Raw genomic sequence first — 14,818 nt, 5'->3', positions numbered from 1 at the left:
CATTGGTATGGTCAGGGTGCGTAACTGTATATACATGGCGGTAAATTCAATTCACGTAAAATTACCTAGGGTTGTAATGGAAAATCAATATAATCCTAAAATAACAAAAAAAACCTTATTCTATACGATAATATGTATATATTTTTTCTATACTATTTTGGTTTTCTTGTGATGTCGATGTTATATTATAAATTAAAATGCCAAAGTAGTTAAAAAAATTAAACAATAAAATCTTTATTTATAAAAATGTTACAAGAAATGTTGTGCAACGATTAGTTTAATGCAATGAACATAACACAAGATATTTTTGCTATCTGAATAATAAACTGGTATAGACACCTACATAAAATGCCAGAAAATAGATGGCCAAAAAGGTAGTAAAATGGACTCCGCCGCTACAAAAAACGAGGTAGAACAAGACGGTCAAGGTCCAATCCTGGACATAGGACTCCCCTTGTGTTTTCCATGTTCGCTTGTATTGAGCTATTTGATGTTAGCTTCTCCGTCTTTTTTTAATGCCCATCTTTTTTGTGGTCTTTCTATGCCTCGTTTATGTGCTCTTGGTTGGCATTTGTATTAGTCTCTTTGTCCATTTCTCTTCGCTCCCTCTTGTCATATGCCTTGACAAATTCTGCAGTTTATCTTTGTGGCAGTGTTAATTTCAGTTGTAAGATCGCTTTAAACTATACAAATTCGTTAATTGTTTATGTTACATCGTTACAGCGTGTTCTATTATTCCAACAATATTGATATCAGTATAGGCAGGATTTGTTTTATATTGAACCGGTAGGTGTGATTTGTAACTAAATGTAAATAAACATGAAAAAAGCAAAAAATTTTATTTTATAACTTTATTGAAATTTTATATATAACTCGTATGTGATAAATAGCAATTGTTTAAAACAAATTTTACATTTATAGAACTGTTTCTCTAGTGTGTCTTTTTAAATGTGATTTCAAACTACTTGCATGAGTAAACTGCATCAAACAAATTTCGCACTTGTAGGGTTTTTCTCCAGTGTGTATTCTTAAATGTGATTTCAAATTACTTGCTTGAGTAAATTGTTTAAAACAAATATCACACTTGTAAAGCTTTTCTTCAGCGTGTGTTCTAAAATGTAATTTCAAATTACTCGCAGCAGTAAACTGCTTCAAACAAATTTCGCACTTGTAGGGTTTTTCTCCAGTGTGTATTCTTAAATGTGATTTCAAATGATTTGCGGCAACGAACTGTTTCACACAAATATCACACTTGTAAGGCTTTTCTCCAGTGTGTGTCCACAAATGTGATTTCAAATGATATACTCGAGTAAATTGCCTAAAACAAATATCACACTTGTAAGGTTTTTCGCCAGTGTGAGTTCTCAAATGTGATTGGAAATTATTTGCGGCAACGAACTGTTTCAAACAAATATCACACTTGAAAGGTTTTTTTCCAGTGTGAGTGATCAAATGTGATTTCAAATTACATGCTGCAGTAAACTGTTTAAAGCAAAGATCACACTTGTAAGGCTTTTCTCCTGTGTGAGTCATCAAATGTGATTTCAAATGATGTCCTCGAGTAAATTGCCTAAAACAAATATCACACTTGTAAGGTTTTTCTCCAGTGTGTGTTTTCGAATGTATTGTCAGATTATATCGCTGAGAAAATTGTTTTAAACAAATTGCACACGTGTAAGGTCCTTTTCCAGTTTGAACTTTTCTATTTTTATTTAATGTTTTTTCTTCAGCGTATCTACCCAAATCTTCTTCTTTAAGAGATGAATGTTCAAATCTTTTCATAATTTTTATTTGGTTCTCATTCTGCAAACAACCTAAAATATAAACCAACTGTACACATACATATATATATATATATATATATATATATATATATATATATATATATATATATATATATATATATATATATATATATATATATATATATATCAACTGTACATATTTTACTATAAAGAAAAATTTATACAGAAACTAATATAGAACAAAAATAAAAAGCAACAAAAGTATAGAAGAGAAGTGTAATATAGACTATATGTTTATAAAAATGGAAGATGAATACACCCAGCGGGGCCTTATAATTAATATGCAAATTCCGAGTGCTTAGTTGCAGGCAAAAAACCAGAAAGCTGAAATTGAATTCTTCAAATACTTGGGAGTCAAATAACATCAAAAGCAAGGATTAACGAAGAAATACATTCCAGGATTAACCCTTTAGCGCGCAAAAATATTTTTTCGGTGTTTTCAAAAAATAACGATATGTACGAGTTATATATACAAAAATTAGCATATTGCCTTGTTAAAAAAATTTTAAGTTTGAACTTTGAGATGGAGGGGGTGGTCGATATTTCCACTAGCGCACGTCAAGGACAATATACTTTGTGCTTGAATCCTAGTCGAAATATCGACCAATTCTGTTTTTTAAAATAAGAACAAAAAGTAATGAACAAAAGTATTAATTTCTTAAAAAATCAGTTTATCAAACATTTTCTTGTGTCATGAAACGGGGCAAAGCAGTCTAAATAGAGAGCCACTTCACATCTACGGCAAACAATTTGACTTCTTTTGCCTTTTTTTGTTGTCGACGTTCAAAATTGAAAAGCAAAAATTTTTATTTTATAACTTTATTGAAATTTTTTTATATAACCCGTATGTGATAAATAGCAACTGTTTTAAACAAATTTCACACTTATAGTGCTGTTTCTCTAGTGTGTCTTTTTAAATGTGATTTCAAACTACTTATTTGAGTAAACTGCTTCAAACAAATTTCGCACTTGTAGGGTTTTTCTCCAGTGTGTATTCTTAAATGTGATTTCAAAAAACTCACTGTAGCAAATTGCTTAAAACAAGTATCACACTTGTAAGGCTTTTCTCCAGTGTGTGTTCTCAAATGTGCTTTCAAATGATGTACTTGAGTAAATTGCCTAAAACAAATATCACACTTGTAAGGTTTTTCTCCAGTATGAATCATCAAATGTGATTTCAAAACACGTGCTACTGTAAACTGTTTAAAGCAAATATCACACTTGTAAGGTTTTTCCCCAGTGTGTATTCTCAAATGTGATTTCAAATAACTCACTGTAGTAAATTGCTTAAAACAAGTATCACACTTGTAAGGCTTTTCTCCAGTGTGTATTCTCAAATGTTCTTTCAAACGAATTGCTTGAGTAAATTGCTTAAAACAAATACCACACCTGTAAGGTTTTTCTCCAGTATGAATCATCAAATGTGATTTCAAAACACTTGCTACTGTAAACTGTTTAAAGCAAATATCACACTTGTAAGGTTTTTCTCTAGTGTGTCTTCTCAAATGTAATTTCAAATTCTTTGCGCCAGTGAATTGTTTCAAACAAATATCACACTTGTAAGGCTTTTCTCCAGTGTGTATTCTCCAATGTTCTTTCAAATGAATTGCTTGAGTAAATTGCTTAAAACAAATATCACACTTGTAAGGCTTTTCTCCAGTGTGTGTTCTCAAATGTAAGTTCAAACTATTCCCTTGAGTAAACTGCTTGAAACAAATTTCGCACTTGTAAGGCTTTTCTCCAGTGTGTATTCTCAAATGTGATTTCAAATAACTCGCTGTAGTAAATTGCTTAAAACAAGTATCGCACTTGTAAGGCTTTTCTCCAGTGTGTGTTCTAAAATGTAATTTCAAATGACTCGCTGTAATAAAAAGCTTGAAACAAATTTCGCACTTGTAAGGCTTTTCTCCAGTGTGTATTCTCAAATGTGATTTCAAATAACTCGCTGTAGTAAATTGCTTAAAACAAGTATCGCACTTGTAAGGCTTTTCTCCAGAGTGTATTCTCAAATGTAGTTTCAAATGAATTGCTTGAGTAAATTGCTTAAAACAAATACCACACTTGTAAGGTTTTTCTCCAGTGTGAGTCTTCAAATGTAATTTTAAAACACGTGCTACTGTAAACTGTTTAAAGCAAATATCACACTTGTAAGGCTTTTCTCCAGTGTGTATTCTCAAATGTTCTTTCAAATGAATTGCTTGAGTAAATTGCTTAAAACAAATACCACACTTGTAAGGTTTTTTGCCAGTGTGTCTTCTAAAATGTGATTTCAAATTCTTTGCGGCAGTAAACTGTTTCAAACAAATTGCACACGTGTAAGGTCCTTTCCCAGTTTGGACTTTTATATTTTTATTTAATGTTTTTTCTTCAACGTATCTACCCAAATCTTCTTTAAGAGATGAATGTTCAGGTGTTTTCATAATTTTCAATTTATTCTTATTCTGCAAACAACCTAAAATATAAACCAACTGTACATATTTTACTTTATAGAAAAAAATATACAGAAACTATAGAACAGGAATAAAAAGTAACAAAAGTTTATTTAGAACAAATAAATGTAATAAAAGAACAAAAGCATCGTTCTCTTTTATACTATATTAAATATAAATATAAAAAAAAAACGGCGCGTGGCACTTACGGAGTCCCGACAAAAGATGAAGAGGAGAAAAATCACAGAAAGTTAAAGATGCAATAAGAAAATCCTGTATAGACAGTATATTTTCTCTAAAGCAGGTTATTGAGAAAAGTATACCCCACGACCTTTTAACTTATACAGGGTGTGGCATTAATGCGAGGAAGTCCAATTACAAATCGTTCGTAATATTTGTAATTATATAAATGACATAAATATTATGGCATAGATAGGATCATACCTCTTCCTTCTTGCACGTCTCTCTATTGTAGGCAGTTTGTATCTACTTCGGGCCTGCGTGTTTCTTCAAGTCATCTGACCATCTCATTTGTAGCCTTCCTTTTTTTCGTTTGTAACTATATGGTCTCCAGTGTATAATCATCTTATTCCATTTGTCGTCTTTCTGTCTTATGGTATGTCCAGCGAACTTCCACTTAAGTTTTGCTATCTGCGTTGATACATCGGTCACTTTTGTTTTGTTGCGGATCCAAGTATTTATTTTCTTGTCTGATAGCCTGATGTTCAGCATTTGCCTTTCCATGGCTCTTTGGGTCTTTGCTATTTTTTCCATGTTTTCCTTTCTAAACGTCCAAGTTTGAGAACCGTAGGTGAGAACAGGAAGTACACATTGGTTGAAGACTCTTGTTTTTAAATATTGGGGGTATTTTCTATTTTTAGTATATAGGAAAGTTTTCAGAAGGATACCCAAGCCAATCGTATCTTTCTTTTTATTTCTTCGGTCTAATTTTCTTTGTTTAATTTAATTAGTTGTCCCAAATATACATATTCTTTTACTTGTTCAATAGTTGTGTGTGCAATTGTAATTATTAATTCTTCTGGTTGGTTGGTCATAATTTTCGTTTTATTCTAATTCATCTGTAGACCTATTTTTGTTGATTCGCTGTTATTAATACAATGTCGTCTGCATATCTCAAGTGATTCCAGTATTGGCCATTTATGTTAATACCCCGTTTTTCCCATTGTAATTTCCTCATAACGTCTTCCAAAGCTTGATTGAATAGTTTGGGTGATATATTGTCACCTTGTCCGACTCTTCGTCGTATCTTAATAGGCTCCGTTTGTTCAATTATTTTAACGGATGTTGTTGCTTGATCATATATATTGGAAATTAAGTCTGTATATCTATAGTCTATTTTCCCATTTTGTAAAGAGTTCTTTACTGCCCAATGTTCAACCTTATCGAATGCTTTTTCAAAGTCTACAAATGCCATTTACATTGTGATTTGATATTCGTTGGCCTTTTCAATTAATATTTTTATCGTATGCAAATGGTCGCTTATACTGAATCCTTTTCTAAAACCGGCTTGCTCACTTGACTGGTAATTATCTAACTTAGTTGTTAATCTGTTTGTTAGTAGTTTAGTTAAGAGCGTAGGCGCAAAATTTCGGGCCAATGCTTTTTAAATGCATTCATGTTTTTCGAATCCTAAAAAAACTAATAAGTATTTTTGAAAAATTTAAACGCAGAATGAAAGAATACATTATTACCGAGGGCCGAAAGTCCCTGAAAACTTCTATAATGTTTATTTTAATAAGTTACAGGGGTGAAAAAAAAGAGAAAGTTTAGTGTGATTTTTAATTTCAAATATCTCATTCAAAAAAACTTTTTGTTTATTCTAAGGGAATTTCGGCCCTCGGTAATGTAATCTTTCATTCTGCGTTTAAATTTTTCAAAAATATTTGTTAGTTTTCTCAGGATTCGAAAAAAATGATTACATTTAAAAAGCATTGGCCCGAAATTTTGCGCCTACGGTCTTAACAGTGTGTACATTACATTAAGTAGCGTTATGGACCTATAGTTTTTCAGATCTTTTCTATCGCCTTTCTTAAATAGTAATAGTGTTATTACCTCGTTCCATGTGGTAGGTATTTGTTTTGTGTTCAATATTTTATTCATTAGTACATAAAGGACTTCCACTGTAGTTTCCCCCCATTTTTTAGCATTTCCACAGTTATTCCATCTTTCCCAGGAGATTTGTTATTCTTCATTTCTTTGAGTGCCTTTTTTATTTCATTTTTAAAAATTTGTCATCTAAGGTCTTTGTCAAGCGTTTTTTAACTGATGTAAAATTATTATAAGAATATTTTTGACTGTTTATATTTAAGCGATTTTTCCACCTATGTAATGTATTGAAGTTCAAATCGAGGAGTGTTAAGTATAGGTTGGTACAATAGTGTAGGTCGGCTATAGTATGTATGTATCAAATTAAAATAATACAAACATATAGGATTTAAAGTTGGCATATATTATTACCTACATATCAAGTGGCAGCCGTAGCTCAGTGGCTATGTTACTGGCTTAACAAGCTGGAGGGCACAGGTTCGTATCCCGGCACCGACTAAATTTTCACTTTCTAATTTAACTGAGCTGCCTCCGTGCTTCGGAGGGCACGTAAAGCCGTCGGTCCCGGATACGAAAGTAGTCGTTAAGTCATGTTAGGGGAGCTTGTGCCACCTAAAAACCCTAACACCAGACCTTAGCCAGAAGGTTACACGAACTTTACTTTTTTATATATCAAAAAAGGTAAATAATTACATTTGTAACAAAACTGTAATAGTCAACTTAATCCTAACATGCGAATGTCGTCAGCTTACTACCAATATCCAATTTTGATTTTAATAAACATGAAACCTGTCAAATTTTAAATTAGGACACATTATCTATCTCATCACAGCAAACATAGGCTGTTGGATTAACTGTAGTGCCTACACTCGTTACAGTCTACATGCGCAGTATCACCCAAGGGAGTTTGGTAACTCTTTAGCTGTCAGATGTGTTTGTTTATAAAAAATATCATTTCCTTTTTAGTTTAATTTAAATTTAAAAACTTTAAAAAGCTTTTATTAATTTTAAAAACTAGAGTACCTACATATATACAAATTTTAATTTCAGTAAAAAGTTTGCCTAAAGTTTATCAGGAGAACCTGGAAAATAATGTAGATGAAATTAAAGTGATTTAGAGGAATTAAGAGGAATAAAAAATGGCCAATCTAGTGGGACCAGGAAATATTCCCACTGAACTGGCAAAATATGGACCAGACCAGATATTTTACTGGAAATGTTAGCATATGTATTTAATGACTGCTTGATTAAGGGCAACAACATCTCATCAGACTGGAACATACCATATATAAGATTGATATATAAAAGTTGACAGAAAGATTTGGACTACACACCAACCACCTACAGCATAATATTAAAGAATGTAATTGAATCGGAGTACAAAGAAATACAAAAACTTAAAGTTCCAAAACTACCTAATCATCTTATATTTATAGATCTAGAAAAAGCTTGAGATACTGTGCCCTTGAAGAAGCTATGTTTTGACAAAGGCTAACCTAGTCTACTAGTTTACTAGTTAACTAAAGGCTAGTAAAGTGTATGTTCGAGCAATTTTTAATATACAGTATAGGTAAAAGTTTACGGTCGGTATGGACCTTACGTGAGATGGAGTTAGAAACACATGTTTAAAAAGGGAGAGGTATATTAGGTCCGCCCTTTATATCGTCGAAAATGCATTACTAGAAATTAAAAAAAAATAGGGGAAGTTCAATGTTGCCAAACTTATTGGTTTTATTTGACCTGTTGTCTTTTTAGCATTTGAACAATGTTCTAAGATAATCAAATTTGGGAGGAGATTCCCACAGGCAAAAGACCACTCGGACGTCCCAGATGGAGAGATAACATCCAAGCAGATCTCCGGAAAATGAACATCCATTTGACCCTAGGTTGATGGAAGACCGAACAAATTGGAAGGAAGTTGTACAGTCAGCCAAGACCCACCCAGGGTTGTAGCGCTACGTGATGATGATGATGAATCAAATTTGGGCGAATTGAGTTAAATGGCAGCTTAATGTTTTTTATTGGGAATATGCCACAATTTTACTTTACAATAAGAGTAATTTAACATTTTGATTTCCACTTCGGAAATCGTTTTATATAAATAAAATTTATTCAAGTTTCGTATTTTAAGTACGATTTCCGAATTGGAAATCTAAACATCAAAATAAGCTTATTTTAAAGTCACATTGGGCCTTATTCCCAATAAAAATAATAAACTGCATTATGACGCCACAATAAAAAAGCTTCATACAAAATTATTTGGCAATGTCGCGGTGTCAAAGGTGGTCAAAGTAAGGACACTGATATTGTGGTAACGAGTAGAGGTGGGTCGTTGACGTTTTTATCGTTAACGCAACTGAACCGTTTTTCGTAAACAAGTAACGTTAAATTATTCAACTAGTTGATTGTTTAACAGTAGTTTCAAGTAAGAGAGTACATAAACAAATATATTGGCTATTATCGTTTATGTGTAGATGTATTGAAGTGAAAGAAACTAATGAAGGATATATTTATTATAAGTTGAAAAATAAATTAAACAATACAAATAGTAAATCGTACTTACATTTACATTACACGTTACATTTACATTATTAAATCGCGAATCGTCTAAATTGACATATAAAAACAAAGTTCCCAAACGGTACCCAAAATTAGTAACGGATTGTGTCAATTCTATGGTGAATTTCCTGGGGGTGCTCTATGAGGCGTTAATGCAGTGGTTCCCCTTTGCCTTCTGCATTCTTATGCCGTTGACCATGATTTGTTGATTCATCCGCCTTCGGGGCAGATTTCGGCCTAGTACAATTACTAAAACCGGGTTTAGCAGAAGGATTTAGAGGGATAGAACAGAGTGGCACATTGTCATTATGTACATTTATGAATTCACGATTTAAAATGCAGGGATTTTCTGATAAAAATGATGCTAAAAACAAAAGAAAGAGTTAAGAAGCTGGTTACTTCTATAATTAAAGAAAAAGAAGATTGTACTATTGAAAATCAACCAGTACAAGAAAAAGAAACCGATAAAGATGACTTAAGTGGTGTATTTTTGATGAATTAATTGGACATGGCTCATCTAAACGTACACCTGTATCGAGAGCTATATAAGAAGTCGACATGTATTTGTCTGATGATATATTACCCAGAAAAAATTCGAACGGACATTGGAAATGTCCATTACAGTGGTGGAAAAACCATCGCCATGTATATCCTAACTTAACCACTATATTCATAAAATATTGTAATATTGTAGCAACATATGTTCCTTGTGAACACATGTTCAAAATCTGGTTTAATTTTAAATAAAAGAACACGGTTAACAACAAGTAAAGTGGAAAAACTTATGTTTTTAAATGTCAAGTGAGACGATTTGCGATTTAATAATAATGGGTAATGTAAATGTAAGTAGACTCGGTTCGCTATTCCCAGTCCGAACTGTCTAGTGAATTTAGTAATTATTTTTTTGCGAAGTTAGTTACTTTTTGACAGAATAAAAGTGGCTAGAAATTACTATACAACCAAGCACACGTACTCATAGCCAATATTAATAGTAAACAAACTAAATAGTAAATAAATTAGAACTTTGCGAATTACCGACAATCAATATTTATTTATCTGCACCATTTTTAAATGTATACTACCCAAAATTTGATGGGTTTGGTATACACTTCCACTATTTACAATATTTCTTCTTTTTTAAAGAAAGAAGTCTGCAATTGTAGTATACTTGAGCTATTAATACTGAGAAGTAGGAATTGTTGTGTTGTAGGTTTCCGACAATGTGTCTGTCAAAATATGCCCGAGCTAAACGAATGGAGTATACTATTTACTACATATTTGTATTGTTTAATTTATTTTTCAAGTTATAATAAATATATCCTTCGTTAGTTGCTTTCACTTCAATACATATACTCATAAACGATAATAGCCAATATGTTTGTTTATGTGCTCGCTTATTTGAAACTACTGTTAAACAATTAACTAGTTACAGCTAAACAGATTTAACTGCAACGGTGACGATTTGACACGACCAGACACGACAGACGTTGGTTGATGCGGTGTTGTCTAATCGAATATTATTTTAGAGGTATTGAACTGTAATATTAATACTCCATAATTACTGTAATGAGTTTATAATTATCTTTATTATCAGAGCACTAATATCAAAGTTAAAATGTTGTAGGTAATTGATAAAATATGTCATTTGCTGAAGTTGTCAAAATCATTAAAATGAACTGAATGAATGGAAGTCTATTAAATTAGAAAGCTAAATTTTTTTCATATTGAGAATTGCGATATTTAGTTAAAATGAATTGTTTCCAACGATTGTGGAAATAAGCTTATAAAAATAGATTCTCTTAGAACCTCTTAGTTTTTAATATCAAAATTCCACAAACAATAACTATTTCACGAATTACGAAGTTATCTGACAACGTAAAAAACGCACTAAAATTTATGTTCAATGTTAAGTATATGGATGTTTTCGCTTCGGGTGTTTGCATACAACTGATTATTGGCTCCTCCCTTTATCGATGAAGTGACCTTGAACGTTGCAGTTATATCTGTCGAGTTATACTTATTTATAAAAAACCGTTTAGTTTCGTTAACGATAAAAATGTACATGACCCACCTCTAAAATACATAGCATAGCCTTCAACCTGTCTCCTATCCATCCATCCTATTGAAGAAGGTGGATTAATGGCGATGTTGCCAAAATTATGTATTATTTTGTACCAGTATTTGTGTCATTTTGTTTTTAATATCATCATCCAGTTTTGAATGGCAATATAACCGCTCCACTGATCGCCAATTCTTTGAATCAATTCAATGTTTTAATTAAAATATGTAATAAGGCAACCTTGCCGTTGTTCCTTAGGTATTATAAGCCGGATCGGAAATAATCGTCTCACTGGGTGTCTATTAGAAATGTGGAGGGGAGACCAAGGGGAAATATGATTGTTGTCTTTCTCTATTCGCTGAAAATATGATTTTATATCTGTGTTAGATATCCTGTTAAATTCTACCATACCGACCATAAACTTTTACCTACACTGTATATAAAGAGACACAAAGTACAATAAAGACAAACCGAAAAGTTCCGGAACCATTCAAACTGACAGAGTGTTAAACAGTGGTATTGCTTATCACCTACTCCATTAGAAATATACACACAAGAAGCACTGGAAGGCTGGAGAAGAAAGTTTACAGAAATTGGGATAAACACTGAAGATCACTGCTTGACAACACTATATTTTGCATATGGTCAGGTTATTATTGCCAATTGTAAAGAGGATATTAATTATATGCTACGAAAACTTACAGAAAAGTGTATAAATATAAACATACAAAAAACATAGTATCTAAGAATAGGGTGACAACAAGAGAACTCAGACCTACAATTAATACATATAAATATTTAGGCAGCATAATATCAACTCAAGGAACATCAGAAAGAGGCATAAAAAATAGAATATAACACAAAATGTACAAGAATACTCAATTCACTTTTTTGGTCAAATTGCATGACAATGAGAACAACATTATCAGTAGTAAAACCAATACTAACTTATGGATTCGAATGTGTTAAAAACAAAAGAAAAGTGGATGCTACTGAAACGGATTTTATCAGAAGAACTTGCCAAGTGTTCAAAAGAGAACATGTACCTAATAAAGAAATTAAAAGATGCACAAATCGTATTCACTCAACATAAGAAAAGATAGAAACAAGACAATTAATATGGCATGGGCATGCAAAGAGGATGTGCGGATATGTGCCATTTCAGAGTGCAACTTAGATGAATTTGTGAGTAATAGCAATATTTAGGTATATTTAGTACAGCTGTTTTGTTTCTTTTTATTCCTTTTACAATTTCTGATTTAAAAATCATTAAAATATCTCAATTTTTGACATTTTGTTCAATGACAATATTTACTAAAAAGGTGTAAAAAAACATGTCCCCTTTCGGTGTACATGAAAAATATAATAAAATCCAATATTTCAGTAATATAAAAAAGCAAAATAATGTATTGTAGATAATAATGAATGTGGATTGTACAAAAATATTCAAATTCATGTGTACAGTCTTAATTTGGGTATTTTAATTAGCAGCAGACAAAAATCTGACGAAACAGTATAAATCCATAGTTTCTAAATTTATTGAGAATGAAAAGAATACATTTTTCAAAAAGTCAATGACATCAAACTTAATGCTATTGGTTAGAGGCTGAACAGAATTAATATGATTTTATTACTGATATCCATGTAGGAAAAAATTCAAATGTATAAGATGTGCCTTCATACATACAAGAAAATAATATCTGATAATAAGTACTTTATCTCATTTATGGAAGCTATTCAGAAAAATGATAACAGACTAACACCTAAGTTGTGCATATACTAGTTAAGCAGGAGATTTTAATAGAAAATGCGAATTTAAATAGAAAAATACACTGAATATAATGCACATATTCACTATGCATGCATGAACTTTCATGTTTTGGAAACAAAAGTTAGAACCAATCATAAACTCTATGAAAAATGGAATAATTGATGTATTCTAATCATTACCAAAATATATGAAAAACCAGCATTATTAACCCTGCAAAATTTTTATTATTTATTTGACTTCCTGCCTCACCTGGTTGATTTTCCTCTGGTTCATTCTTTAAATTTAAATCCTGAAGATCCCTTGATGTGGATAGATGATTCTCTATATATTTTTGGTCATCTTCTGCAATCTCTTCCTCCTTTTCAACTTTAACTTCCATAGCTAATAAACAAATTTAATGAAAGATGAAAAATTTATTATTTATTTTTACCACTACTAGTCTCACCTGGGTAACCATCCACTGGTTCATTTTTTAAGACTTCGAGATCTACTGATGTCGATAGGGAATATTCAGGAACCTCTTTCTTAATTTCAATCTTAACTTCCATAGCTAATAAACGAATTTACAATAGCAAACGGAAATCAACAAATTAGTGTAGTGTGTGTAATGTGTACATAAGGGACACATCCGCAGCACAGTTTAACTCTTTTTTATACTATGGCCGCAGTACCAGTACCGAACGCCGAACATAGGTAAGAAGGTTAGGTTTGGTGTTGTGATCAATGACGTATACACGTGATACTGTGATTCTTTCTTCCTTGTCGAAGCTGTGATCAATGAGGTGAATGAGGTCTATACATGACATGGTACAATGAATACACAAGGTATGATATTGCGCATGACATTTGACAGCTGGCCCAGGAGTGTGACGTAGTTAAGATCGCCTGAACCACCTCGAACCCATTATTACAGCTTAACGTACACATTAATTTTGAAATTGTGGTTAAAAAGTGATCTAATTTTTTTTTTAAATGTTTTGTTTTGGTTATAATTGAATAAAAAATATATTTTCAGTAGCGTAAAACCTTTACTTCTCTTAGAGATTCAGGCAAAATATTTATTTTTGTTTTCATACATATTTACTAATAATATAAGTACTCTTTTTGTATGCAAATCCCTTGAAATTTAAAATTTTTCTGCAGAGGAAATACTGTGAATAGGTAAATAGTAGTAGATTTGCTTATTCTGATTCACTGTCACTCACTTCCAAGCAGTTTTACTGAAATAAAAAACAAAATAGAGTACAATAGAGAAAAATCTGTTTTACAATTCAATATGGTATTTTAGATGAGTTATAATGAAATTTAGTAAAATAAAAAATATACACATTACTATAACCTACCGATTATTATATGCAAAATTTACTTATCAAACAATATAATAATATGAAAATAAGACACAAATTAGTTCAAACGCAAAACACAATAAATATCGACTTCAGACGACTTTACACCGGCAAGACAGAAAGCTTGTATAAAAACAAAAGTTCAACAATAATATCGGTTATCAATGGTGACTATTGCAAATTGCAAGTTATGAGATAATAAATATATTTTAATGTATCTTAATACTGACCGAGTCATATATTTTATAATAGAAAAATAATTTATATATATGCTTATATATGTGTCTTTATACAAATGGTGTTTAGTTACTATTTATTTATACTGTATAGTATATAGTAGTTATTTGCCATTGTATATCTGGTTTTGTACCTTTTTCAAAGTACGCTGTGCAATTGCTTGTTGCAATAGTGACAATGAAGATAAAATCTTTAGGTTTCATACATTTCCTAAAGATAGCGTGACCAGAAAACTGTGGATTGTATCTTGTTGTAGATAGGATAATTTTAATTGTAATACTGCAAGAATTTGTTATACACATTTTAAAACTGAAGATTACCAAAGAAATCTACAACAGGAACTTTTAAATTACGTTTCTAAAAAGGGTCTAAAACTCAAACCTGAGGCAGTACCTAGTCTTTATTTGCCTAAATCAACATCGGTTACCCTTTTAACCAACCAAAAGAAACGCGTACAAGGAGGCGAACACAGAGAGTCCAAAAAGTATGTTGAGCAGCTTCTTACTACTTCTAGGTCAACGACGTAAGTCTAAATCTTTATTTTT

At 31.6% G+C, this 14,818-nt stretch overlaps 1 protein-coding gene across 1 annotated transcript; it reads right to left on the bottom strand.

The window, feature by feature from the left end:
• Positions 1–319: 319 nt before the first annotated feature.
• LOC140444681 (uncharacterized) lies at positions 320–13,905 on the bottom strand. Its single transcript, XM_072536445.1, has 4 exons — positions 13,136–13,905; positions 12,940–13,071; positions 2,699–4,257; positions 320–1,830 (listed from the first exon to the last, which is right to left on the bottom strand). The coding sequence occupies exons 1-4, from the start codon at positions 13,236–13,238 to the stop codon at positions 916–918; spliced, it is 2,709 nt and encodes a 902-aa protein (XP_072392546.1). The 5' UTR covers positions 13,239–13,905; the 3' UTR covers positions 320–915.
• Between the last annotated feature and the right edge of the window lie 913 nt (positions 13,906–14,818).

This window comes from Diabrotica undecimpunctata, chromosome 6 (assembly GCF_040954645.1).
Source record: "Diabrotica undecimpunctata isolate CICGRU chromosome 6, icDiaUnde3, whole genome shotgun sequence".
NCBI classification, from domain to species: domain Eukaryota; kingdom Metazoa; phylum Arthropoda; class Insecta; order Coleoptera; family Chrysomelidae; genus Diabrotica; species Diabrotica undecimpunctata.
The sequence above is the reverse complement of the archived record's forward strand: the minus strand, read 5'-3'. Positions and strand labels throughout refer to the sequence as shown.

Excerpts from the sequence above, each read along its gene's own strand:
- LOC140444681 (XM_072536445.1), bottom strand. The coding sequence starts at position 13,238 with ATGGAAGTTAAGATTGAAATTAAGAAAGAGGTTCCTGAATATTCCCTA. Across the intron at positions 4,258-12,939 it reads ACCAGAGGAAAATCAACCAG|GTTGTTTGCAGAATAAGAAT; the intron begins GTGAGGCAGGAA and ends TTTATATTTTAG. Across the intron at positions 1,831-2,698 it reads AAAGACACACTAGAGAAACA|TTGGTTTATATTTTAGGTTG; the intron begins GCACTATAAGTG and ends GTATGTGTACAG.